Source organism: Lithobates pipiens, unplaced genomic scaffold (genome assembly GCF_037356315.1).
Source record: "Lithobates pipiens isolate NorthernLeopardFrog02 unplaced genomic scaffold, aLitPip1_a1.2 Scaffold_10, whole genome shotgun sequence".
In the NCBI taxonomy this organism is placed as follows: domain Eukaryota; kingdom Metazoa; phylum Chordata; class Amphibia; order Anura; family Ranidae; genus Lithobates; species Lithobates pipiens.
Window position 1 is genome coordinate 182816206 of NW_027507686.1, and position 27187 is coordinate 182843392.

Consider the following 27187-nt stretch of genomic DNA (forward strand, 5'->3'; position numbering starts at 1 on the left):
TTTGCACCTTCAGTCCATTCCAACTATCCTACAATAAGACTTTCAGATTCCCAAATATATAATTTCTTTTTACAATAGACCTCCTAACGAATGAAAGGCATTTCATTTTTATGCCACATTATTCAATTCAATCTCTCTTCAGATAAAACATCTTCCATGAAAGCGTGGGAATCTGAACTCTCTCAACTTTTTCAAACATCTCATTGGCATAAAGCAAGAAGCTTACCTCTTACATTTATAAAATGTGTCACTCCGTTGGCGACCCCAATTAATATCATACACCGGAGATATTATACCCCAGATAGATTATCCAAATTCTCTTCTTCTGCCTCGTCTAATTGCCAAAGAGACTGTGCCAATCCTGGCTTATTATTGCATATCTGGTGGTCATATCCTAAAGGGTTACCATTCTGGAAATAAATCTCTCTTCCGTAATTAATACCACTATAGACTTCTATTGTATACCCTTATACTGTGTTAACACATTATCTGAATATGGCCTACCTTTTTATTTAATATTTTTCAACATCTTCCCATTTCTTACACTCATTTGTCATTACTATCATTGAGAGCTACACTATATTACCAAAAGTATTGGGACACCTGCCTTTACACTCACATAAACTTTTTCGCATTTCAGTCTTAGTCCGTAGGGTTCAATATTGAGGTGACCCACCCATTGCAGCTATAACAGCTTCTGGGATGTTGTCCACAAGGTTTAAGAGTGTGTTTATGGGAATGGTTGAACATTCTTCCAGAAGTGCATTTGTGAGGTTAAGAATTGATGTTGGATGAGTAGGCCTGGCTCACAGTCTCTGCTCTAATTCATCCCAAAGCTGTTCTTTTTGGGTTGAGGTCAGGGTTTTTTTTTCAGGGGAAAGACATTTTGGACAATTTCATGCTCCCAATTTCATGGGAACAATTTGGCGATGGCCTTTCCTGTTCCAACATGACTGCGCACCAGTGCACAAAGCAAGGACCATAAAGAGATGGATGAGCAAATTTGGGGTGGAGGAACTTGACTGGCCAGCACAGAGTCCTGACCTCAACCCTATAAAAAACCTTTGGGGTGAATCAGTGCCTGGCCTCACAAATGTGCTTCTGGAAGAATGGTCAAACATTCCCATTGACACACTCCTAAACCTTGCAACGGGTGGGCCAACTCAATATTGAACCCTACGGACAAAGACTGGGATGCCATTAAAATTCATATGAGTGTAAAGGCAAGCGTTCCACTACTTTTGGTAATATAGTGTATGTACATCCAGACTCATGCTCAATTTTGTTCTATAATACAGCATGTATACTCCCACTACTGTACAATGTCTGTACATTTCTTCTGTTCAATTCCAATTTAAATAAAAACGTACAGCAAACAAAATGAGAAACTGAACAAACATATAGTCTCAATTCACAAAAAAAAAACACACCATGCTAAGGATACTTAATTATAAATGGTTACATTTATTTTCATCAGAGTCCAATGAGATTTTAAATTAACAGGCTAAAATAAAGCTTTTGATTTGGGCGTTTCCTATTTATGAATTAAGCCTAATTTGTCATAATGTTGTTTACTGGCTTTGACACCTGTAATTTCTTATCAGCATATAAAAAGGGCAACAATTTATAAAAGATGGAAAAATATTCTAAATATATAGACATGCACATTTTAGGTAATTCTATGTACCTAAAATGCCTTTTTTTTTTCCATGCCCTGGAGCAAGGGATACAATGGTAAAACATGGCTTCACAAAGTGGGCATATTATCTTACCACTCTGTATACGGAAATATGAGTGTCTAGCTATGTGAAATAATAAAACTTACCTGTTGTAGTTGTGACTGTTGTAGGTGTGGTGGATGAAGTGACTGGAGAAGTGGTAGAGAAGTGGAATGTTGTACTAGGAGTTGTAGTTCTGCAAGGTTCGGTTATTCTTACTACAGTTGAGTTGTAACAAATAGCTGTTATACATCCTCCGATACCATCAGTTGTATTGTAGATTGTTTCATAATTCTTGTACACAACACCTGCATATATGCAGCAATCTGTTGAAAAGTCAAAATTGTTAGTTGAAATTGAAGTTGACTGGAGAACTTCCAGCCATGGCAAAAATGTTAAATGTATAACCAACGGGCCAATTTAAATAGGGGAGTGTTTTGTTAATTTGCTGTGCTCCACCAGACTCCCAAGGATAGCAGAGCAAATGAACATTTGTATAACAGACCACCGCTTTTCAGATGGCCCCCAAAGTGTACATAATATCATCTAAATGCACTTGGCCTTTCTTTTAAAGATTGTGAGTTGCTGTGGACATTGTGCATTTTAAGGACTTACTGTAGGGTGCTAAAGGACAACAGACTAAAAATCTATTTTTTTTACAGAACTTTATTGAAATGTCACAAGTGACATTCCAATACAATTATATTCATTGCAGCAGTGTTGTGATGCTGTGGTTCTTGCCATAACCCAATGTGCTGAAAAAAAGCACTGCATGCAATGCACACTGCAGCAATACTACCATGTGAACTGACACCATTTGAAACAAGGCACTTTGGGGATCTACTGTATGCATTGGAGCTGCACTGGAAATACCTGACAACGTAGCTCCAGCTTGCCCCTAAACCATCCAAAAGTCTACATTAAGCATAGATTAATAAATTGCACTGATTAGAAAAGCCTTGTGTGAGATACACTAAAAATTGTAAATGCCCATTTTCACCTGATGCATGGTTCACATGCATGTTTTAGCTAAACATTTGTGGTAAGCTGAGTGATTCCACAATTGTTCTTTTAATTTTGATGACTGTCTGCTTAAAGTGAACTGGACAAAGTTTATCATTCAGCATATTAAGTACCTAGTATAGTTTTGGACCATGGTCATGAACTGTTTGCTCAAATGGTTCTCTGGCTCTACTAGAGGTTGAGGTTTGTAAATAAGGGAACCCTGGTTTGTTCTCCTGGATTTCTGGCCAGGGTTTGGGTAGGCATCTAAGACAGAATCATTCTCAAATGTTGTATTGGTATGCAGGTTCTCTTTCTGGGAATATAGAAGAGTAGACTACCATGGCCATCAGCTAAGGTCTTGCAATGAGAATACAAGCCTTCATGCCTGATCTCCTGGGCTAGTTGTGTCAGTGGGGTCAACCAACAAGAGTACTACTAGACTGTGTGATTATGGTTTTGGATAGAATTGATGTTAACTGGCACACTTATACCCCCTCATTTACACGTCAAATGCTGGTGATAAAAAAACTCCAAAGTGAAGTGAATTATGGGTATTAGACCATCCCCCAAATATTGTAGGCTACAGCCAGTTTTATTCCAGGTCAAAAGACATAGTCAAGCTATTGTTTTACCTGTTAAGGTGTAACATTTGATGCCTTCACGTGTGCAGTTGCTGTTTAACAAGAAACATAAGAATAGAACATAAATATTGCATAACAGGTTGGTAAGAGGTGAAAAAACATCTATTTTTATCCCAAACTAAAACCAAAAGTAAAGATTCAGCAGTTATACCAAAATCATTTTTTTCTGATTACTTCTTAAGACCTATAATGAACCTCTCTTTTAAGGTCTGTAATGCTCTGACTGTAAAACATTTTCATCATAAATTGCTTGCCATGGTGTCCACTGCTCCGTGCATCAATTCACACAGAGCGTGGCATGCCTACCCCCGCTCTATCCTCATAGGCTCAATGGCTGTAATTGACATTAGCAGAAGTGCATGGTTACTGCTGCTGTCTCAGCCAATGAGGAGGGAGAGACCTGGGAGAGCCAAGGCTCTCATGCACATTGATGGATCGAGATGGGGCTCAGGTCGGTAGGGGGGCTGGGAGGGGGCTGCTGCACACAGACGTTTTTTTACCTTGAAGCAAAGAATTCATGAATGTAAAAAGCCTTGAGCCTTTATAACCACTTTAACCTCCCTGGCGGTATTCCAGAGTCTAGCTCGGGGTGGAATTTCAGTACTATTACCGATAACCCTGAGCCAGATCCGGGATCGCATTGCGGGATACAGGGAAAGTTACTTACCTTGTCCCCTGGATCCTGCGATGTCTCCCGCTGTGTGTGCAAGCCGTCTTCTGCTCGAATCACACAGTGCCGAGTTCCCGCCGGGCTCCGTTCCCTGCGAGTGTTGTGACACACGGGGATGGAGAACGGCACCAAATTCAAAAAAGTAAAAACACAGTACATATACAGTACACTGTAATCTTACAGATTACAGTACTGTATAAAAAAATTACACATCCTCTTTGTCCCTAGTGGTCTGTCCAGTGCCCTGCTTGCACTTTTATATTATAAATACTGTTTTTTCTGCCTGGAATTTGGAGATTGTCCATAGCAACCAAAAAGTGTCCCTTTATGTCAAAAGTGGTTTTAGACCAGCTAGAAAACAGTGATAATAAATTAGAATCACTTGCAGAATTGAGCGATAATGATTTGTGGAGAAATTCGTCATCAAACACTAAATCTAATGACAGTGACAATTCTGCAACTGAGCAAATTTCAGTGTTTTTGATTTGATTACATTATTGAATAATTTTTATTATTATTATATTATTATTTGTTATAATTATTTATAGTTATTTATTATATTATAATTAATGATACATTTTTGAAACTTTATCATACCCGGGATGTCTATTAGACTTTTGTTTGGACAGATTTAAGTGAGTTATTCCTAAGAATTGCAGGACTACAGTATAAAACGCCAAATTTTCATGCAAAATAATTGTACCACTTTCAGCACAAAAAATCAGAAATAATCGTACCGCCAGGGAGGTTAACGTAGCCATGGACAGAAATTCAGAATATTACTTGCAATGATCAGGGCCTCTGAAAGGTGATAAAGACCATCTCTGGCAGTTAGAAGCACTCATCATACACTGAGTTTTTCCAGCTTGGTGGAAGATTTGTAGGATGATAAATGCTGATGCTTTCTTCCTCAATGACAAAGCGGGAAGCAGAGAATTCGTTCACTGCAGTAGCACATTGGCAGCTTATCACTGAGGGTCTCACCACTCTAGCACAATTTGGTCATGGCTGTTACAACCAATAGATGCAAAAACATAGCTTTGCCATAAAAAAACTGTAAATGGGTAAAGAAAGAAAACTGGCCTAACTATACCTAGGCATGACGGTGTAACACATGTTTATAGAGAAATTAAGAATTTAACATTAAGGAGTCTATTTATAAAAAAAATAAAAAACAAATGTTGGGCAAATTTGACAAGAATTCTGACCACATTATTTGATTTCATATGATTGTCAGATCCTTCTGGTGCCCATAATGCAGTATTTTATCTGATTGAGGCATTTCAGAAAAAATACCATATTATGGCCATTAGACGGGGATGACAATCATAGGAAATCACTATATTAAGCTAAATACATTCAGGATTTGTCAGGATGGACAAATGCTTGTTATATTCGTCCAACATTTTTTTTACAAATAGACCCTAAGTGTCATGTTCTCAGTAAAGTGACAGTGTTTCATGATAGCCCACCGTCTCAGCAAGTTATACTGATCATTCCTTACTGCTTTACTACCTCCCCGCTCAGAAGAAGGGATTCTGGGTGTGGTTGAGCATTTGACTGCCCCATATGACAATATTAGGGCCTAAGAATCCAATCAACAGGCCCCAACACTCTGATGTGGTGAGGGGCAGTAACACGATCCAGCCAAGCAAGCTCCAATACTGAACCTTACTCGGGGTGGACTTCTGCAGCAAGGTGGTGGTGAGTATGCTTTGCTTGAGGAGTGGGGTATCAAGAGATAATGCCACAATGTCTTTTCAAGTAAATCGAACGCAATTTTAAAAACAATGTGTTGTTGAGTTTTTAGTGCGTTAGAGTTTTTTTTATTTTACTTTCCTCACAATGAGGAAATAATTATGGGGTCCAGGACTTGATTCCTAGTTGATAGCAGAGCTTAAAAGAGCAGAAATGGGAATACTACAATAATATTATTAAGGCTGAGATTTATTTTTTTCTGGTTCAAACCTATTAAGCAATTACATGTTTTGGAATGGTCATACAAAAGCAAAAGATTCCAATTGTTCACTTAACAGTATGATGCATGAGGACCTAAGTTAAGCCCACTTCTGTTCCAATAAACCATTTTAAAGTGTTGTTGGAGTTTAAAATAAATAGAACCTTTGTCAGTTGTTTAATATTGACTGTAATCCTGTTGGGAAGATTTACTAACTGTTCTCGGTTTCAATAGGGGTTATTTACTAAAGGAAAATCCACTCTATACTACAAGTGGACTGCAAGTGCACTTCAAAGTAGACTGAAAGTGGACTGCAAATGCACTTGGAAGTGCAGTCGCAGGAGAACTGAGGGGAAGATCTGAAATGAGGGGAATCTCTGCTGATTTTACAATCATGTGCAAGCCAAAATGTTTTTTTTTTTTCCTTGCATGTTCCTCTCAGATCTACACCGACTGCACTTTCAAGTGCACTCGCAGTGCTCTTGTAGTGCAAAGTGGATATGCCTTTAGTAAATAAACCCCATTGTGTCACACACTAGCATAAAGGGTGTCAACAGAACAGAAAGTAAGGAGAAATATTGGGGACACAGGCAGAAATTACAACCCGGCAGTTTGAATACTTATCCACTCAATCCAATCCTTTAAAAACAGTCATGGCAAGAGCTGTGCTTTAAAAAAAATGTTTTTATCATTACATGGCTATGTTATGTGGCAATGCTTAACTTAACAAGGCCAAACAGAAATTTTGATGTTACGTTTCTGAAACTTTTTGCGTCTTTAAGGCCCACAGTCATATATTTCCAAGACCCATAAACAAATTGTCTTCAAGTTAGTACAGCACTGGCTGACATATTTGCAAGCTCATGCTGGATAACAGATCACAATCTTTTGTTAATAACATTCCTGCATAGAATGGATGTTTATTGGCACACTAGGGCTGGACATACATTATACAATTTTCTTATTCAATTTGCTTTAGATTTACCTTCAACTATGTAGTGCAAGGGCCTGCCTGACTGCATACAAATTGAAAGTGTTTAGGTTTGACCTTATATTGTATGGTTTTGGTAAATCTAAAATAAAAATGTACAAGAAAATTGTATAATGTATCACCAGCCTAAAGCATACACACATACACACTATCATTTTTTTCTGCTGAGTTTTTCCTTCAGATTTACCAAAACCAAATAATATGAGGTCAAACCTTAGGAGTTTCAATTTGTATGCAATCAGACAGGCCCTTGTAATAGATGGTTTTGGTAAACCTGAAGGAAAAACTCAACAGAAAAACTGATAGTGTGTATGGAACTTTACACTTCCTAATTTGCATGGTAAATGGTGGGAATTAAAAAAAACAACAACAAAAAAAAAAGGCGAGCTGAAATATGTATTTAAGTAAATTTACCTAAATTTTAAGCTTACGGTTATCTGCCAATCTTTGCGAGGGAATGTCTAAATTGTATTTTCTTATAATGTTCTGACTACTAAAATCTGACACACAATTTGCAGTACTGAATTTTACAGATTCTGATGTGGACAGTGTCATTTTTAGAAAAGGGTCTTACCAGACTGAACAAGTGTTGTTGTTACTTGGCACTGTGTATCCTATGGGGTATCTATGGCCATAGGCATCATAACACACATCACATGAAGGGACGCATTGCTTTGTCTCTTCATCATAGTATGGTTTGTCCTCGGGACAGTTGGGATAGCAACCTGTTTGAACACATTGAAATTAAAGTCAGTTCTAATTCCGTCAATACTGAGCATTTTATTTACAGAGCTCATTACATCTCATTGTATCCAAAATGAAGGGCCTTTTTTTGCATTGGAGTCATACACTGCAAAGCATGTTATCTGCATTTGTGCAATATGGTGTCATTCATGCTGAATGGCACCCTGATGCACCTTACCAACGGACACACATTACAGTGTAACGCAATGACCCAACCTATGTTATGGTGCCGTGTACTGCCATAAATGTTACATGAACCTTTTTGTATCTTGGAAAGACTATTCAAATGAATAGGTTGCCTTAATACAAATGATATGAACACACTGCAACAGTGTAAATGTGTAAATTAAAACAGAAGTTTGTCTGCAGTTGAACCTTAATTATTGTATGGCATGTTAGAGTTAGTAATAGTCCAAATAAAATATATTCTAAACTATACTTGACTTTAATGGTCTTTGGTTTTCTATTATCTATCTGGCTCTTCTACAGTTTCTTTAGCCCACAAGGGGCCATTGAAAATTTAAATTTCAAATGATATCTTCCACTACTTTTTATTATAAGTAGAGATGAGTTCAGGAGTGTTTATATCTTGGTTTGTTCCCACCTGAGCGAGCCTACCGGAAAGTTTTCATTGTACTGGGCCAGTCATAGTCAGCTGGGACATTCCCCATCTTGCAGCCACATGAATACATATGATGTGACTGTGGGGCAAGCCCCAGCCTATTATGATTGGCCCAATGACAGTTTTCTTGTGGGCTCGCTCAGGTGTCTTTGCACTAGGATCTGAACACACCTGAGCTCAAGTGGAAATACTCTTCTTAATAATTTATAATCTTTTTAGCAAGAAGACACTTTTAGCATTATGTACCAGGCAGCTCTGCCAGGCACCACTCCAGTACTTCTTGATAGTATTGGAGCTTGTCAGGTACCACTTATTCCTCATATTTCTGCTATTTATGATGGGCTTCATCAGAGGCCTATAAAATTGCGCAGAAGGCAGGAAAAGGTGGGCAAGCTTTAGCATGATCAGAAAAAGTCAAAGCTTTGCTTATCAGAATGAAATGTGATTTGATAGGAGGCAGGAGGCACAGAAAGATCCTGCAGATACTGTATGTGCAGTTAACTCTAAATGGGTCTATTTATAAACAAAATAAAAAAATCACTGGACAAATGTCCCCATATTTTGTCTGTTCATTTTTTTTCCTCTGATCACCAGCTCCAACTAGTGGTTATAATGTGGTATAATGTGGCCATAATGCAGGAAAATACTGCATTATGGCCACTAGATGGAGTTGAGAACTATAGGAAATAAAGTTACTAGACAAAACACAGTGAAACTTGGGCAAATGCTTCCAACATTCATCCAACAGATTTATTATAAATAGACTCCTCAGTGTCTGTACTTCATACTTATTATTATGTTTTTGTGACAGAGTCTCTTTAAGAAACCTTAATGGTTATAATTAAAATTGCTTAACAATAAAAAAAATTGAAAGAAAGTAATCTTGTGACAATTATTAGTGACTTATTTTCTTACCTTCCAAACCTGGCAGATTCTGGTAACAAGATCCATCAGGGTTCCTGCAAGTTTTCAGGCACTGTGATCCACATGGTTTGTAGTGCCATTCACACTCCCCTTCTGGGTTGTAGAAATCGCAAAATAGTGCTGTATTCAGATGGAGCAAAGAAATATATTAGCACAGGAGCAAAACAAATAATTTCTCCCAAAATGTGTAATTCTCATGCCTAACTTTTCAACTACCTTTACAATGATTAGTGTATACATAGGAGCATAGGCGTGCGCACAGGGTGTGCAGGATGTGCCTGAGCACAACCTAATCAACCCATGCACATTAACATTATTGCTTTGTGTGTCAGTGGGAAGGTAGGAAAGATCTGTGTCTTCGTACCGACTCTGCCATAAGAACTGTGTCGACAGGGAGATCAATGTGCCAGGGCCAATATGTAGACATACACACACATTGTGTTTTTGAGCTTTAGTGTGCACACCCTAATGCAATATTCTGCGCATACCTACTGTATGCGTAGGGGAATTAAATAATCATAAAGTGAATGCAACTGCACTGCATTACTATTCATTTTGAATAACACCCTAATGCACTTCCAGAATAAACCTGCACTGCAAGGCACACTGTGTCCCGTGTACTGCCTTGTTTAAAAAAATGCTGACTGGAGGCATATGCATGGAGATGGCCGACTAGCCTAGGAGCTCCGCAGCACTCCGGTCCTCTAACCCCCACCACAGCCGTTAAAGCCCACACAGCTGCCCCACGATACAGCTACTTGAACTGGCACACTCCCAGGAATCACCCGATGTCCATGGGCACAGCAAGGAGGGACCTTTCCGTGCAGCCTGTCCAAGATGGCGGCCTCAGACACACGAGGCTCAGACTCAGAGCCAGAGGACACAATAGCCGATTAGGACATCGGGAGTCCCCCAGCCTACTCAAATGAAAAGGGCACAGTGAGTATCCCTCAGCAACTGGCTCTTTCCCCAGCATCCACAGAATCTCTGGTAGGGAGATCAGTGGGAGGCCCAATTCTCACTCCTATGAGGAATATTTTAGCCACCCCAGGACTTGGGAGCAGGATGGGCATGACTGCCCCCACATACCGAATTACTTTTCATCAATGATGTCAACCTTCTCTAATATGCTCTCCAGGGGTCTAGCCCAAACAGCTGCACAGATCACTGCCACAATTCAACAGATAGGGGCACGGATAGAGGTCATAGAAAAAAGAGCAGACCAGGCTGTCGAAGGCGACGGTGATGGAGAAGACTGAGCCAATGCTAGCAAAAGAGCTGGAAGAAGATAGCGGAGGAGCCAGGCAGAAGAACCAGAGAGCCGGAGAAGAGACTGGAGAGGGGGAAAAGAAGCGGAAAGCGCGGAGAAGTCGGAAGAAGACCCCTGAAGTCGGAAGAAGACCCCCGGAGCTGCCTAATAAACTACTTTAAAAACCTGTGTAGTGTGTTTTTTTTATTGACACTTTTCCCCCAGGTGAGATGGGTAGGGGTACGATGTACCCCATACTTATTCACATAGGGTGGGGGGGCCAGGGTTTTATTAAAGGGGGCTCCCGGTTTCCGAAAAGCCCCCCGCCCGCAGACCCCGACAACCAATGGCCAGGGTTGTCAGGAAGAGACCCTTGTCCTCATCAACATGGGGACAAGGTGCTTTTGGGGGGCTGCAGGGCGCCCCCTTCCCCAAAGAACCCACCCCCCCATTTTGAGGACATGCGGCCTGGTACGGGCTCGGGGGGAGGGGGTGCTCGCTCGTCCCCACCCCCTTTCCTGACCGGCCGGGCTGCGTGCTCGAAAAAGCGTTTGGTATCATTTTTTGGCGGGACCCCGCGCCGTTTATTCGGTGTAGAGGCTTCCCCTTAAAATCCATACCAGACCAAAGGGCCTTGGAGGAGCATTCTCTCTCACGCTCGCTGCAATAGGAAAATGTGTTTTTTCTATTGCAGCCAGCGCGAGATGTACAGTACCCTGTCACCGAGAACCAGTGCAATAGGATCACGCTGGAAAAATTCTCGCGGGCAGGTGCTGTAGCCCGCACGTTGTATTTGGTTCATCGGACCAGCATACAGACAAACGGGTTTCCCACTAGGAATTGAGTCCAGCGGGAAAATTTAAAACATGTTCTATTTCTAAAGTCCATCGGATTTTTGGCATGCAAAGGTCCGATGGAGCCCACACACGATTGGAATGTCCCACAGATTCGTTCCGTCGGATCTTTGCTGTCAAAAAGTCCGGTCGTGTGTACACGGCATAAGACTTAATTTTGAAACTGGTTAAGGCAATGCTCTGAAGCCATGGAAACTAAGGTCATGGTGCTTTTTACCCTGGCTCTGTGAGAGGGAAGCAGGGGTGATATGGTCTGGATCGTGGTGATACCCAGTGAGCTTCTCATTTCCGCAGTGTGAACCCATAGGGGAAGAATGGGGGCCTTGTTTTTGGTAGACTGTATAAAACATGGCTCAGGTCAGGTTTAAGTGTCTGGAAATGTCCTAGATGTTTTTGACAGGTTGCTGTGCTGTTACTTGTATAGATGATAACCACACTATTTAGGTGAGATATAAATTACCAGCTCTCTATAATCCATAAGAACAAACCTGTTAGTGATAATAATATGTATCGTGTCATATGTAATATAATGGGCCTTGCAGGTCACGTTTATGCCTGTTTCTCCGTATTTTTCTGAAATTACTAAAAATATTGGAAAAAAAAAAAAGCTAACTGCCGTTTTTTTCGTGTATTTTCAATGGACTGCATAATGAAGCGTGCTGCAATGTGCCTCAGTACACAAAAGTGCATGCATCGCAGTGCACTGCATTGTAATGTGAATGGTTCAGGTAAAACTATTAGAGACTAGTTACCTGTTGTCTGTAGTAAAACACATGTATTTTAGTGCACAAAAATGCATTTTAATTCTTTCTTATGTGGCTGGCTCACATCTATCATCCAATTTTAGGTGTGTTTTCAAAGATAACTATAAGGGCCATGTCACACTTACACATGCTTGTGTTACCACAAGTATTGCTGTAACACATAGGTGTTGCATATGTGCACAAAATGGTCTGTTCCGGACAACATTTTTAAAGTGCAACTAAAGGCAAAACTTTTTTTATTATTATTTTGAAAATAGTAGCGGAGGATTATAACCTCTGTAAGGTTTTCAGTTTGCCATCCGTGTCCTATTGGGCCTTCACTTCCTGACCCATAGCCAAAACATGAAGTAAGATGAAATCCCTCCAACATGAGGAAATCCAGGGGTGTCACCAGTGTCACCAGAAATAGTTTCCCCATTGGAAGATCTCCCCTCTATTAGTGTTCTGATGTCAACAGAATATTTGTGATTTTCTTTTACTTTCACTTTCGGTGATAATGGTAAACAGGACAAATAGAGAGGGTGAGTCTCCCTAACGGGGGCACAGGCAGCAATAAAAATAAAAATAAATACTGGTGTTCTAATCCCTCTCCACTCTATCCAAAACGAAAAAAACTTTAAGTTTTGCCTTATTTATTTATTTTCCACTGAATAGGAATGTATATGAATATTGTATAGCTACTTTTACTATGCATTTGGCCAGATGTTGCCTTTCCTAAGTATAGTTACAAATTTTAAAGACTGGTTCTTTTCCTCTTGAGCCTAAGTTAGTTTGGGCAGCCCTAACACATGAGAGCACTAATCTCTCCCATATCTATAGTCAAAATGTAAAATCATAGATTCATTTCCACACTGACTTTCGATTATGTCTAGCCTACTCCTATTAATCTGAATGATCCAAGGTGTAAACTTACTTTGTGAAGACCCCACGCATTTACTTCCTTGAACCCTGTGACACGTATTCACAATGCCCTGTGGGTAGGCACTGCTGTGTCACACATTTCAGAGCCTGCCTTCTGAACTACAGAGGGGCTGAGAGGAGGAGTTTTAGGAGGAGGAGTCAATACAGGAACCACTAGGTAAAAGGTAGGTTGACGGTACCGTGGGATATATAGTCCTCAAACATTGACCGTAAACAACACAGAAGAAGCTTCAAAGCATGCAGGGAATTCGATAAGTTGTGGAAAAAGACCAGAAGACAGGCAGAACTCACATACTTTTTCAAGGAAGCTTATGTTGGATTGTTAAAAATAACTATTGCTTGCATTACTATTGCAATTCTGATGTTATGAAATGGAAGTGTATACTGTAACCTATAATGTTCTCCCTGTGGTTATACAAATGTTTAGTTTTGCAATGGAATAAAGTGATGTCATTTAAAAAAAAAAATGGTGTTAATTCTTGTCCAACATAGGCTGAATGGATTACTCACGACACAAGTCGGGATTTCTCCAGCTGATACAGGTTCCAGCCTCACTGCAAGCTTGAGCATATGAAGCCACAGCAGTACAGAAGCACTCACAATCCCCTCCAGTGTCACAAGCACAGGCATCCCTGACACAAGCATCATAGTATTTCAGTGGATCAACCTGAAAGTAAAAGTCAATGTAATGGTGAGTTTCAAAAAATATACATTTCCACACCATCCTAGCATTATCTTAATATGAACTATTGTAGCTGTTGCTGCCCTTTGTTTTGAAAATGCAACAATAATGCACTTATATTGATTGTATACATAGGATCATACCAGAGGATGGCAAGTCGAGAACACTTGACTGGTGATGATGCTGCATTGTCTCTGTGCCCAGGATTTCCGGTAAGGGTTTAGTAAGCAGGGATCCTTGATGCTCAAAGCATCTGGGCAGCTTGGTGAGAGCTTCCAGCTGTTGCCGAATTCTACCACATCTCCTACTACAGACAGACTTCTGGTGGTAAAGTCATTATTGGCATTTCCATCATAGTTGCCACACAATCCACACACTCTGCCCTAAACAAAGGAAAATAAAATCTTTAAAAACCCTAGTATACACTTAAATGCAGAGATCTCTATTAAAATATATGGCATTGCAAGGCTTGTTAAACCTTTTCAAAATTACAAAAGCTTACCTGGAAGCTTGGATCCAGCTTGATAAACACAGTGGTCTTCATATCCCATTCCAAAACCAATCCATTCAGAGCTTCAATCACCGTGTAGATGCCCATCTGGTGCACTTTGTATGGTACATATTCTCCAGAATTAAGTTGGACAACTTCAAATTTTCCATCACTCAGTATAATCTCATAATTCTAGATAAAAAGGGCATACTGTATTGTTATTGACAGTAAAACCCTACAAACCTTATTTTCCAAGAATACAAAAACCTTTGTGAAATAATTTGATTTTTTTTTTTTTTTTTTTTACTTTGTATTTTGAGAATAACACTTACACCGAGGAAGACTTTTATGGACTTGGAGCAGGTTGTGCCTGTAGATCCACATGGAATGTTCTCAGTGATAACACGGAAAGTTCCATTGGATGCATCGCTACTGCAATAATCCTGACATCGAAAGGGCAAATAAACAAGTTAGCACATCCATATAAGAAGGAAGGATTAGTTACAACCTGAAAAGTTCATGAAAATAGGTGGATGCTAAGTCTATGAAAACAATAAAAAGAAGACAGAAATATGAATATTTACCTGAACAAGGGTATATTCGCAATTCCCACTAAAACTGTATCTCTTGGTGTCATATGTGATGTAGTTACCATCACCATATACTGTACAGGTTCCCATGCACAACTCACTGGTACACTCCCAGTTTCTGTTCACACAAGTACTAAAATGAAGAAGAAAATATATGATAAAGGTAAATGAACATAGAATTCATAGTTTAGTTTTGCTTGCTATGTTATTTTCTGTACATAACTCATCGAAATTACAAAAAAAAACATGTACCGTGCTACAATAAATAAGTGAAATAATACTGTTGCCTTATGAATTTATGTGAAATCTTCATTAATAGCTGTAAAATATTGTAATTAGGAAGACATTACATTTAGCTTGTATCTATGCAGGCCAGAACATATTAATCTTCACATATATCTTGAGACAAGTCGGTGCCCAGGCTTTTGTGTACAAAAAATGGGTTTCAAACCTTATTGTCATACACAAACTCACTTCAAAGGATCCCATGCTGGGATATGCATTGAAGGTAGGCCCACCCCAGATTCAATACTTAAATCCCGGGACCATTCAAGTAAATCTTGGGCTCACAAGGATTAGCATGAAAGGGGGCAGACTTAGGCAAATATGGAAGCCAACCAATCAGAAGTCACACTATGCAGACCACTGAGGGATCAGCCTGTTTTGATATACACAGACGAGCTGGGAGGAAAGGCTCTCTATTGGGGAGAACAGGCATCAGGATAGGACCTTGGTAAGAATGGGTAATTATGGGAAAGTGATGCCCTTTACTTGTAACTAAATAGGTGTGTGGATTAATGTTTTAAGGAATATACTCTGTATTCCTTCATGCAATTATTTTATTTTAACCTAAGATTTTCTTCTTTGCTGTAAGACTATAGGTGTTTGTGTATTAGCTAGACTTTAACGATACTCTAATAAACATTATTATATTTATTATTATTATTTATTTCACTCTTGATCAAAGAACTCTCATTTAACCCACATCCTATCTTTGAGATATTAAATCTTAAAGAGGAAGTAAACCCTGATGGGTTTACTTCCTCTTTCATTCCCTGCAAAGGCAAAGCATAATGGACTACTATGCATCGCATAGTAGCCCATTATGTGTCACTTACCTGACACAGGAGCCAGCGAAGTCACCGCTGTCCCCTGTAGTTCCGAGCGTCCATCTTCTTGGTGGGTCTCCGTGGGTCTTGCTGCTCCGGTGCTGTGAATCGCCGGAGCAGCGATGACGTCACTCCCACGCATGCGCACGGGAGCCGACACTCGCGGCATCGCGCGACATCTTCGTCATTGATGAAGCCGCGCTCAGTGCGCCTGCGCGCCGCTGTCTACGGCACATGCGCCGTAGACAGCGGTGTCTGTCTTCGGGCAAATATCTCCTAAACCGTATAGGTTTAGGAGATATTTCTTGGACCTACAGGTAAGCCTAAATCTAGGCTTACTTGTAAGTCAAAATGGTTTGTAAGGGTTTACAACCACTTTAAATATAATAAACGGGTAACAATACAATTTATATAGCAAAATAATTCAAGTGCACAGAGTTCATAATACTCATACAGCAAATGTAATGAGTGGCAAAATCCATAATTATTGTGCAGAAAAATCCATCCAAAATCTTCTTAATTCATCAGTGTTTATATAACAAAGATACTGTGGAGAATTCATAAAAAGTGTATAGGACAGTGGTTCTCAACCTCCGTCCTCAAGTACCACCAATGGGCCATGGTTTCAGGTTTTCCATTACTTTGCACAGCTGCTTTAAATCAATATCAATGACATGGTATTAATAAAAACTATTTTCTCTAAGGGAAATTCCCAAAACATGGCCCGTTGGGGGTACTTGAGAACTGAGGTTGAGAACCACTGGTCTAGGACACTCTTTAGTATTCCATCGTTCTTCCGCACAGCCGATCTCCGTGTGGGTGACAGATTCTAGTACCTGTTGTAAAGAAGGTGCACTGATACTGGAGTGTGCATACAGAGACTCTGCCCTCAGTGCCGCTGTGCTTCCTCCTGATGCTGCAGCTGTCACACTTACAGCACAGAAGCAGGGAGTTCTGTTTCTGGGTGGGTAGATCCTGATGGAGACTCATAGACACTAGTTTCCCATAAGGAGCCCACCCCTTGTGACTGACAGCAGGCAGTAGACAGATCTTAGCTAACAGTGTGCTTTTGGCTGTAGAACTCCCTGCTATCAATTACAAGAAGAGAGAGAACCTGATGGAGAACTAATGTCTCATACTCCTTTAGCTTACACCCACTGCAGTCACTGGTCGCAAGGAGACTGAAAGCTGTTAAGCCAACAGCATTCTTAAAGGATAAATTTGCCTTTTTAAAAAAAATAAATAAATGCACATCTTTTTGGAGGTAAAAAAAAAGTGTATTTTTTTATTTTTTATTGGGAGCCTGGAAAGCATTGCACCCACATCCAGCAGATTGTGGGTGCTATGCAGGGCTCTTGCAGGCTCCGTGTGTAAGCTGTTTGGCCAAGCAGTTACAGATTAACAAGAAACATCAATGGACTACCATAGCCCTCAACAGTGGCATGGTAGTTCATTGAGAACTACAAGCTGACAGCCCCAAAGGATGCCGTACCTTGTAGTTTTCAATTTACAGAACTCTGTGAATGAGTGACCTGGCCGGGCAGGCAGAGCCCTGTGTGGCCATGTTCTTTGCAGATCCTGACAGAGAGCGGTGGGGAGAAGATCCCCTACCGCCTGTGACATCGGGGACCCGGGGAAGTGTGGGGGGCCATAGATTTGTAACATGTCACACCCTGAATATGGGTGTAACATGTAACATGTTACAAAAGGTGAACTTATTCTTTGAAGGATAAGTTCATCTTTCTGAACATGTAACACCGATATTTAGGGTGTAACATGTAACATGTTCAGCAACCTCCCCCTGCACCCATGGTACCCCCCTTCCCCATGACAGTGGGCGGGGAATTCCTCTCTGCTGTTAATGTTCAAAAATAGCATGGCCCACAAAGTCATGACATTCATTCACAGCAATCTGTGAATGAATGAATGACCTACAAGCACCATCAGCCACTGTGGCAAAGGACTTGTAGCTCTCGTTAAACTGTGAGGGTGCTAGTGAGCACTCAAGCAGAATGCCAGTACAGAGGTATGGGCAGAAAGCTGTAGCAAGTGTCTTTAGGAACCTGACATTGCACTCGCAATCTGCTAATTGCAATGCTCTACAGGCTCCTGAGAATGAAATAATAAATGCAATTTTTTACCAATAAAAACACGCGCATTTAATATTTTTTATAACAGGTAAACTGCATTCAGGCATAGGCACTTTGTCTCTGTACACCAACGTAAAGTTGGCCTTATTTACCAGTTTTGTTATCTATAAACTGGAGGTATTTTTTTTAAAATAGGTGCATCAATAGCACCATTGTGTAAAAGTAGCATTACTAATACCTACCTGAATCTGCAGCACAGGTCAGTTAAGTTACCAAAACTAGTAGCAGTGATTTTTGAATCTGGCACCGGCCATAGTGGCAGAAAAGTATTGGTGGGAATTTATTGAATTCCACCGAATGAGTGCAGCCACAACCCCTTTGTCCTAGAAAAGTAATGCAGATAGTTTTGCTGCAGAGACTTGTTAAAAATGCTTACAATGAAATTCAATGAGAGTGTCGGTAAAAAGTATACCAGGCTTATTTTCTAACTTTATGCTCATTAGTTTTCATGGTTTCATTATTACTTTACAAAATATAGGGCAAATGAAAAACCTAGATGTTTCTCTCAACCACCAATCCCATATATATCTTTAACTTGTACTGAGTAACACTTCTGTTTTCATCTCCTTTATAAATAAGTCACTATATATTTTAGTAGAAAATATTTTTAACTGGTTACCAGGTATTGCACTGCACTTTAATTTTAGCGCCTGGAGAGAAAGCTTCATTGTTGTGGATACATGGACACTGCTGTTCTTGAACACATCCAGCTTGACCATCGGCTATAAGTCCGTCGGGGCAAATGCATCCAGAGATACACTGAGTGCTGTACTATAAGAGACATAATAAGACATATTTAGGGGATTGATCACACAGTTCACCCAAATAGGGCCCCATTTACCCCCTTGACCCCTTTTGGATACATAAGGAGAACAAGTCTTTGCATCTGCACTATGAAACTTCCAATTCAAAAATTGAAAAAACATACTATTAGAATGTATTAATATAAGCAATCAAATAAAATACAGTTCACTTCATTACACATGGATGCTTGGGACTGATATCAATCCCTTCTTGTCTTGACCTGACTTGTCCGGGCTGGAGAAAGGACCAGTAGTGGTTAAAAGTATTGTTGTATAATGGAGTAAATTGTATTTTATTCTGCTAATGACATATATGCTTAAAAATATATATATTTTTTATACTTTCAAACAGCAGTTCTGTGATGAAGGTTAGTTTTGGAACCAGCTGACATACTGTATTGAAGATATGTGAATCCTTTTGCTTACCAGCCATTACAAGTTGGGTGCAAGGCTGTAAAGGGATTAGAAAACAGTCCCCATACGTGTCAGCTTTTCTGTCCTCCCCAAATGTAATCTTCTCTAATTACATATTATATTCTGTATTGCTATTGGAGAATATTTTTCTATACCAGTATTCTCGTTGTAATGGGAAGGGGTCTCACAAAGCTGGGTAGTCACTGGAGAAAGAACTGTTCAGCACATTGCAGAGATATTAGGATTCCACTCTTACAGTGCTGATATGACAATAGGTAAGTCTCATTGTTTGGGCTGCCGGTTTTGCTTGCAAGCATCATTCAAGTTGCAAGTAACAGAAAAACGTACAGCCAAACGAAACCCAGGCAAACTATATGCACAGATAAGATACATGTATACAATTTGTTTTAACTGTCAATGGGTTTTGTCATTTTACCCAGCCAGTCCTGAGTTTTCTACCATATAGCACAGCCAGGTTGGTAACCTCACTAAAAAGACCCTTTCAACCACCTGCAAAACCTGAAAACTGCAGGTAAAAGTATTTTATTTGCAGCGCTTTTTCTTTCATACACATCTATTTCTATTTACTTGCAATGTACCTCCCAACTTGCTAGAAAATTTGACTACTCCTGCAAGAGTCAATTTCCTAGCAAAACCCCCTGCATGCCATAACCTTCTCTGGGAATGTCTAATTACTCTCTTTGCTGGCCCAGGATCTGTACCCCTCTTTTTACCTCCTTATATAACATTTCAAGGAGCAGTTTACCTTACAAACAAAGAAAAAAAAGGCAAAGTTTTTTGCAGGAAAAAAATGTTCATTTTTTTTTTTTCGTAGGAGCCTGCAGAGCATTTCACTGTGATCAGCAGATCACGGGTGCAACACCAGGCTCCTGCAGACTCATTACAGCTGTCTGCATGTACCTACTTGTTTAATTGTGACAGTTGGATTTGCACAGAGCAGCCCAGATACTCCTCTTCTCTGGTCCCTTTTTGTTGCTCCTGGGCCCTCTCTCCTATCGAGTGTCCCCACAGCCAGCATCTGAGAGGACATTTTTCTCTTTTTCTCTTATGCCAGCGTGCTGTTGTTTAGCATGCAGTAAAGCCTAGTTGGCTCAGAGTACTATATCTCTGAGTGCAGCTGTACAAGGTATTACATGAGAATGATATCAAGGTAAATTCTAGCGGTTACATTAGTTGCATTTAAAAATATATTATATTAATGATTTATTTTTGTATCTACCTAGAGGTTAGCTTGGTACCTGGAGCACCCCTTTGACTGCAGGTACACTTGTTAAGTCTTTGGGGTATATCAATAACACAATCTGACCCTACTGACAAATGCTAGAGGTGCCGCAATGGGCCTGGTTTGGTGTCAGCTTTTACTAGTCGCCAAGCAGAGAGGGTCTACAATTTACATTTTTTAGAATTGAAGGAAAACATTCCTGAATTACATAACAAGTAAAACAGAATTAAACTATCATGTTGAGTGAAATTTAGATTCAATAACATTCTGATCACTCCTTCTGAAAAGGAACTAGAAGGCTGCAATTGCTAAACTCCGAATGGTAGCTGCCTGTCTGGTATACTGATCCATTGGTTTCAAAATATCAAAGTACATATATATTTATATATATTTATATATATATATTGTAACTTACACACTGCATGTCAAAGGTTTGACAGCTCTTCTGACACTCAGCTCCTTTAGTTCCTGCAGTCTTATTTTTGCAGTCAAAATACACCATGGGGGCAGCACAGACTAAAAGCAGAACAAGATCCAAATAAAGATCAATATTAGTTACAGGATTTTAGAGACAAAATATTCTTATTCTGTCAGTGAAAAAATACATAGGTTACAAATACAAAGTTATATATAGGAATCATCTAGAGCATGCTTAAAGTGTTTCTAAACTCACAACAGTAAAATCAGATTTGTGCATGCAGTAAAGCATGCTTGTTATACTCACTGTGGAACCTAAGGGATTAATCTTCCACATTGTGTAAAAAAGCTGTTTGATCCTGTCTTTTCTGATCCTCCCCTGCTTCCATAGTCCCCAAACCATCTTGTGATAGAACAGAGCCTTGTGGGCAAGCTGTACATACTCAGTTTGATGTGTATTGCTAGAGAGTTTTTTATTTCTTGGGAGAGTGCATGTGATCTGCACAGAGTCAATCAGCACTGTCCAGACAGAGGGTCGGGGGTCATACAGCCTCATAGGACTGCCAGAGGGGAATGAAAACACCTCCTTTAAGCTTTAACCAGTGCTCTGCTGGACACTGATAGAAGTCACAAGACTGCTATAACTGCTGATGAGAAGAGGTATTTAGCAGTTTATATTAACTAAAACTATTGCATTTACATGTTATGTGTACTGTGGGAGACCAGATGTAGTGAATTCAGGGTCCTGAGTTTAGTAACACTTTAAGCTCCTTTGTTCATAGTTGAAGTTTTCTATATTAAATAAAAATGCCTGGGCAGCTTTCCAGGGGTGAGGTCTCTTGACCTTCCCTGGCAATTACAGGACATCTGAATACTACATCTGTTGTCTGTCAGTTATATTTCCCAGCATTATTTATCTTTGCCCTATTATTGCAATGTTATAGTGATATTTTATTATTTCCCATAATTAGTAATAATGTAAGTTAAGATGATCCAATTTGGCACTATGATCAATACACTAAAGTATTTTAGAAATTGTGTGCCTAACCAGCTGTGATGTATTTCATAATGGTTCATTGGTAAGGAATAATCATCTAATCCCACTAAATCATATATAAAACTTAAAAGTGTGTACAAAAGAGGATTGTGAAGATACCTGGTACTTGAGTAACTCCAATGCAGTCTAGTTTTCCTGAAGAGCAGGTGCTATAATATGAATAAGAAGGATGTGAGTTTGACAGTCTAAAAACCCTTCTCTAAAATAAATCTATTACTCGTACTCTGGTATAAAAATAATTTGGTCCAAATCCACCCTCTTCCCCTTAGACAGCCATGCTCCCTAGGCAGCCAATACTACCTCTCTGCAATGGATTAAGCAATTTAAATACCTAGACATGCATGTCTCCCACGATCTTCAATCCTTCCTTGGTCTTAACATCACTCCTCTCGATACTCAACCTAAGTCTAAATGTAAGGTTTGGTCTGCTCTCCCTCTTTCTGTGGTATGAATGGTAAATTTAATTAAAATGCTTACTTACAATGCTTTTTCTATCTAAATTTACCTACGTGTTCAGACAGTCCCAAACCTGCAAACCCTTATGTGTATTTTGCACTATAGACTCCATTCCCACATCCTTTATGTGGGCCAGCAAATCACCTTGTTTAGCTATAGCTAAACTATTCATCATAGATGAAGCCTGTCTAGCTCTGCCTAAGCTATATTTCTACAATGTGGCTTGTCCTCCCTAATGGAAACCTAGCCCTGGATTTGGAGGCGGCTATAGTTGGCCCCCCACAACTTCTCAAATCTTTTCATCTTTCCACTGTTCTGTATCCCCTAATTTGGAAATAAGTAGGTGTCCAAACTCGTAGGCATATCTTCTCGATGGGAGAACTCTGTTTTTATGATTCATTGAAAAATAAAAATGCCCTTACTTTTTCAGATACCAGCAAATGCAACACGCTATTAGGACCCAATTCCCCCAATCACCAACAGAGCTCATTAAAATCTTTTCTAAAGGCGTGCGATCTTGATAAGCCCCTATTCTCAAATAATGCTTTCCTCATAAATCATCACAGGGCTGAGACTTCTCCATTGTTTCAGAAATGGAAAACTGATATTCCTCAATGAAAAGGAGTCAGAAGATGTGGTAGCTCAGTATATTAAACTGATGGTATTCGCTAGGGATACATTTATCCAATTGACGTTTTTTACATAGCAAATACAATGAGGTTGCAACACGTGAATCCCACTCTCTCTTTGCTACGCAGCAAATGTTTAAATGTCACTGGCACCCTCTATCATATGGTGTGAAGCTGCCCTTTGGTTTATGATTATTTGAACCAAGTTACATCGAGGTTGGCCAAGGCGTTGAAACTATTGCTGGTTCTTGACCCCATTGTTTTGCTTTTAGGCATCTATGATTCCCTCCCTATTTCAGAAACATGCTAAACTGCTGCTGTTTTCATATCCTACTATGCAAGAAAGGCAATTCTCTTTAAATAAAAACTTTCCACCCCACCTTCTTACATTTATTGCTATTAGATCTGCAATCCCTTTATACCAACTGACATATGATCAGAGGCTGCCCAGCAGAATATGATAACATTTTGTCTGTATGGTTGAACTCCTTTTGATCACCCTTCTCTCTCCCCCCCTTCTCTCTTTCCCCCATCATACACCTTAAAGACCTTTCCATTGAGATGGTATACGCTAGCAGCTTACTACAGGATTTTTGTCACTGATTTGTACTTTCTGTAAGGTTCATACAAGTTATACATTTGTGATTGTACTACATCAATGTATAATACTTGATCTGTGGTACTGTTTTTGACATATGTATTTTTAAAACTTTAAATAAAGTTTTTAACTGTTAAAAAAAATCAACTATTTCACAACTTCTCCCCCTTTGGTTGCTCTATCACAGCTATGGTGGGTCATGTGCATAAGATTAAAAGGTTATGTTAAAGTGACCCTTTACTTTGGCCATGTAGGACAACTTAACACAGTCACTTAACTTCCCTTTCTCTCCAACGGCATTTCACTTTTCCTTGCTCCCGAACCACTCCATTCGGTTGCCAGAAATAGGAACAGTAAGCATGGTAGAAGCTCCAATCAAATCTGTTAGTGCTTACACAGGGCTATGGATTCCTTTCCTATCCCCTGCTGACAGTTCTGGGCCAATCCCATTGTTCCATGACTGTCACAGTTAAATGCTAACTCATTGCCAGGAAAGGATTCACCTGCTGGTGGCACTGTGGCTCCCAGATCTTTAGGCTGTAGTTCCGGAGTTTATTAGCGGGTGTCTCTTGGCAGTCAGAAGCTGACATCATCTTCTGCAATCAGACATCACCTGATGCTGATTTGCAGGAAGTGTATCTAAACCTGGTGCCTTGGTATTTTCTCCATGTGCCCCTGATCTTTGTTCCTGTCTTCTTGAAGCCTAGCATCCCATCTCCTGTTCCTAGACCCTAACCCTGACCCAGCGGCCTGATCCCTTCCTACCCACTCATTCTGTCTCCTTGTTCTCTCTCCCTGTCCTGTCTTGTTCCCTGCTCCCTCTGCTTGATCTCCCATGTATGACCCTGGGACTGTTATGTTTACTATCTAGTAATCACATTCTCTGTATATATTTAATTTAGGCTGTCATTTATTGTGTAGAAAAAAAGGGGGAAACATTTATTTATTTATTGTCATTTATTGTGTGTTCACAGTTGGTTTGGTTCACTGGTTGTGTTACACTCTTTACTATATTTGAGATGTGTTTTCTTTGTTGTATCCACGTATATTTTAATAAATTATATTACATACACTTTAGCTGTGTTTGTTATACTCTGTGGAAGTCCACACATATTTCTGGTCACACCGGTTCTTGACACTCATACTCAAAAGTAATTTACTTATCTCCCAGCATCTAATATGCTACTAGGAGTGAGGGAGTTAAGTTATCCTTCTACTTTGCCCTGCATGGACAAATTAAAGGTTTGCTTTAAAGCAGAACCAGCCAACCATTAACTCTTGCTGAACACAAATCCCACCCTTTCAGAGCTTTCATATGTACCGTGGCTCTGGTAAGTTGTCAGAAGTATGCAAATGACTAGTTGATCAGGAAGTTTAAAAAAACCTAAATGATAAACAATAATTAAGACCCTTTTGACTGATAACCCTTAGCTGAAAAAAAAATCAGCAGGTATGCATGCATTTTGATATTTTAGTCGTCATCCTTTAGATCAATAAGTGATTTTGATGAGGGCTCTTATGCAATGGGAATCATGATAGGGACTTTCATGTAACCGGGACTCATTTCATATGAAAGGGGATAATTATTATTATTATTATTATACAGGATTTATATAGTGCCAACAGTTTACACAGCGTTTTACAATATAAATTATGAGTATGTAAACTGGAACTCTGTTGGGTTCAAGTTTATTTGAATGAATAAAGTCAATGAAAGATGATTAATGATTTTTTTTTTTTGCCCCCCAAAAATTGTAAACTCTACAATGAGGCCTTTGTACTGAAAAGTTTGGAGAACCCTGCTTTAAATAACTCTGTCAAGTACCATATTTCTACAGACATTCTTCTAAAGAGCATTTCATTGTTGAGCAGTTTGCATAGTGTTCTGATGAACGCAGCTGCGTAGACAGCTTGGGGGTTATTTACTAAAGCAAAATCCACTTGCACTTCAAGGGCACTTGGAACTAAAGTCGCTGTCGATCCAAGGGGAACATGCAAGGAATATAAAAAAACAGCATTTTCGCTTGCACATGATTGGATGATAAAATCAGCAGAGCTTCCACTCATTTCAGATCTACCCCTTAGATTTAGAGTGACTGCATTTCCAAGTGCACTTTCAGAGCACTTTCAAGTGCACTTGCAGTGCAAAGTGGATTTTCCTTTTTGTAAATAACCCCCTTATGTTTAGATTTTACAGTAACATAATTATTTTCTTCTTGTTTTGCATAGCGAGAAAAATGTTAGCCCATACTGGTATCATTTGTTTGTACATATTTAACACCTAAAATTTCGCCGCAGCATTCTATGATTGCCACACCTCAGAAGTTTTAGCACAACATTCATTTACTCACCAAATACCACCATTATCATTAACTACTTCTCCTGGTGGCACTTCAGTTCCCTTGTAGTAGCAGGGACAGGCTGATGAGAGGACACATCTACCACTGCCATCCAGGTAGGTCCCATTCTGGCAGACGCAGCCATCAACAGGGACAAATGAGATGTCACAAGTAACGTCAGGGCTGCTGAGGGAACGGCAAGTGGGTTGGCAGGTACTGACTGAGTAGCTGTAGGTCAATGTGGCAGGGCAGTTTGTGGTGTATGTGGCTAAGGTTAAAAAAGAGATAGTTTAATTAGGATATTTAGAGGTACACATACTCATGTTTGAGAAGCTTTTAAGAGCCAAAAGAAACTGAAGCAAAGTCCTAAAACAGATGTTTTCTTTGACACAGTGGAACTTTTTGTTAGGTCTTGCACATAAAGTATAACTAAAAACAAAACTGGACAGAGTAAGATACTTATAACCCCTATCAGTTTTGAGGGTTTTTTGCCATCTGTCTTTCATTGGGAATATTTTCCTTCACTTCCTGTCCCATATCCAAAACAGAAAGTGAGGAGAAAAACTTCTAAAACGAGGGAATCCTTGGTTGTCACCAGGATCATCAGAACTAGGGTTCACATTGGAAGCATTTCCCTCAATTCCTGTTCTGGTGACAACCCAAAACTTTGTGATTTTTTTTCCTTTCACTCCTAGTGATAACAGTAAACAGGATAAATAGAGAGGGTGAATATCCTTAAAGGTAACACAGACAGCAACAAAAGTCTGACAGGTGTTCCAATCCTTGTCTAAAGCAAAGAAAAAATGTTGACTTTAATGTTGACTTTAATTATAGTTTAACCAGTTCCCGACCAGCGCACGCCGATGTACGCCGGCAGAATGGCACGGGCAGGCATATTGGCGTACAGGTACGTCCAATCTTTAATGCCGCCCTGCCATCGCGAGTGTGGGCTGGTCGGGACCCCCGTGAGTTCGCTTGCGGGTCCCGAGGACTCGATCACCGCGGGCATACCCACGATCGTCTCATGGGGCCACTGAACGGAGAGATGCCGTTGTAAACATCATTTCCCCATTCTGCCTAGCGACTAGTGATGCTGATCTCTGCTCCATGTGATTGGAGCAGAGATCTGTGTTCACTAAATGAAAGCCCA

General features: G+C 39.9%; 1 protein-coding gene and 1 long non-coding RNA gene across 4 annotated transcripts in view; one reads left to right on the plus strand and one right to left on the minus strand.

Moving 5' to 3' along the window:
* The window catches only part of LOC143936089 (uncharacterized), a 144110-nt gene that overhangs the window by 82719 nt on the left and 34204 nt on the right, over positions 1 to 27187 (plus strand). For all 3 annotated transcript variants that reach the window (XR_013263613.1, XR_013263615.1, XR_013263614.1), the window contains 2 exons: positions 13553 to 13751; positions 13878 to 13954. This is a non-coding gene — a long non-coding RNA (uncharacterized LOC143936089). The remainder of the gene's footprint in view (positions 1 to 13552; positions 13752 to 13877; positions 13955 to 27187) is intronic.
* The window catches only part of LOC143936081 (uncharacterized), a 99422-nt gene that overhangs the window by 43525 nt on the left and 28710 nt on the right, over positions 1 to 27187 (minus strand). Inside the window, exons 18-30 of the mRNA XM_077460414.1 lie at positions 26050 to 26305; positions 22115 to 22164; positions 20957 to 21057; positions 18701 to 18852; positions 14817 to 14955; positions 14565 to 14675; positions 14245 to 14424; positions 13886 to 14125; positions 13571 to 13727; positions 9264 to 9392; positions 7557 to 7707; positions 3356 to 3396; positions 1826 to 2044 (exon numbers count right to left, since the gene is read on the minus strand). Of these exons, the coding sequence (XP_077316540.1) occupies positions 1826 to 2044; positions 3356 to 3396; positions 7557 to 7707; positions 9264 to 9392; positions 13571 to 13727; positions 13886 to 14125; positions 14245 to 14424; positions 14565 to 14675; positions 14817 to 14955; positions 18701 to 18852; positions 20957 to 21057; positions 22115 to 22164; positions 26050 to 26305 (1926 nt within the window). The remainder of the gene's footprint in view (positions 1 to 1825; positions 2045 to 3355; positions 3397 to 7556; positions 7708 to 9263; positions 9393 to 13570; positions 13728 to 13885; positions 14126 to 14244; positions 14425 to 14564; positions 14676 to 14816; positions 14956 to 18700; positions 18853 to 20956; positions 21058 to 22114; positions 22165 to 26049; positions 26306 to 27187) is intronic.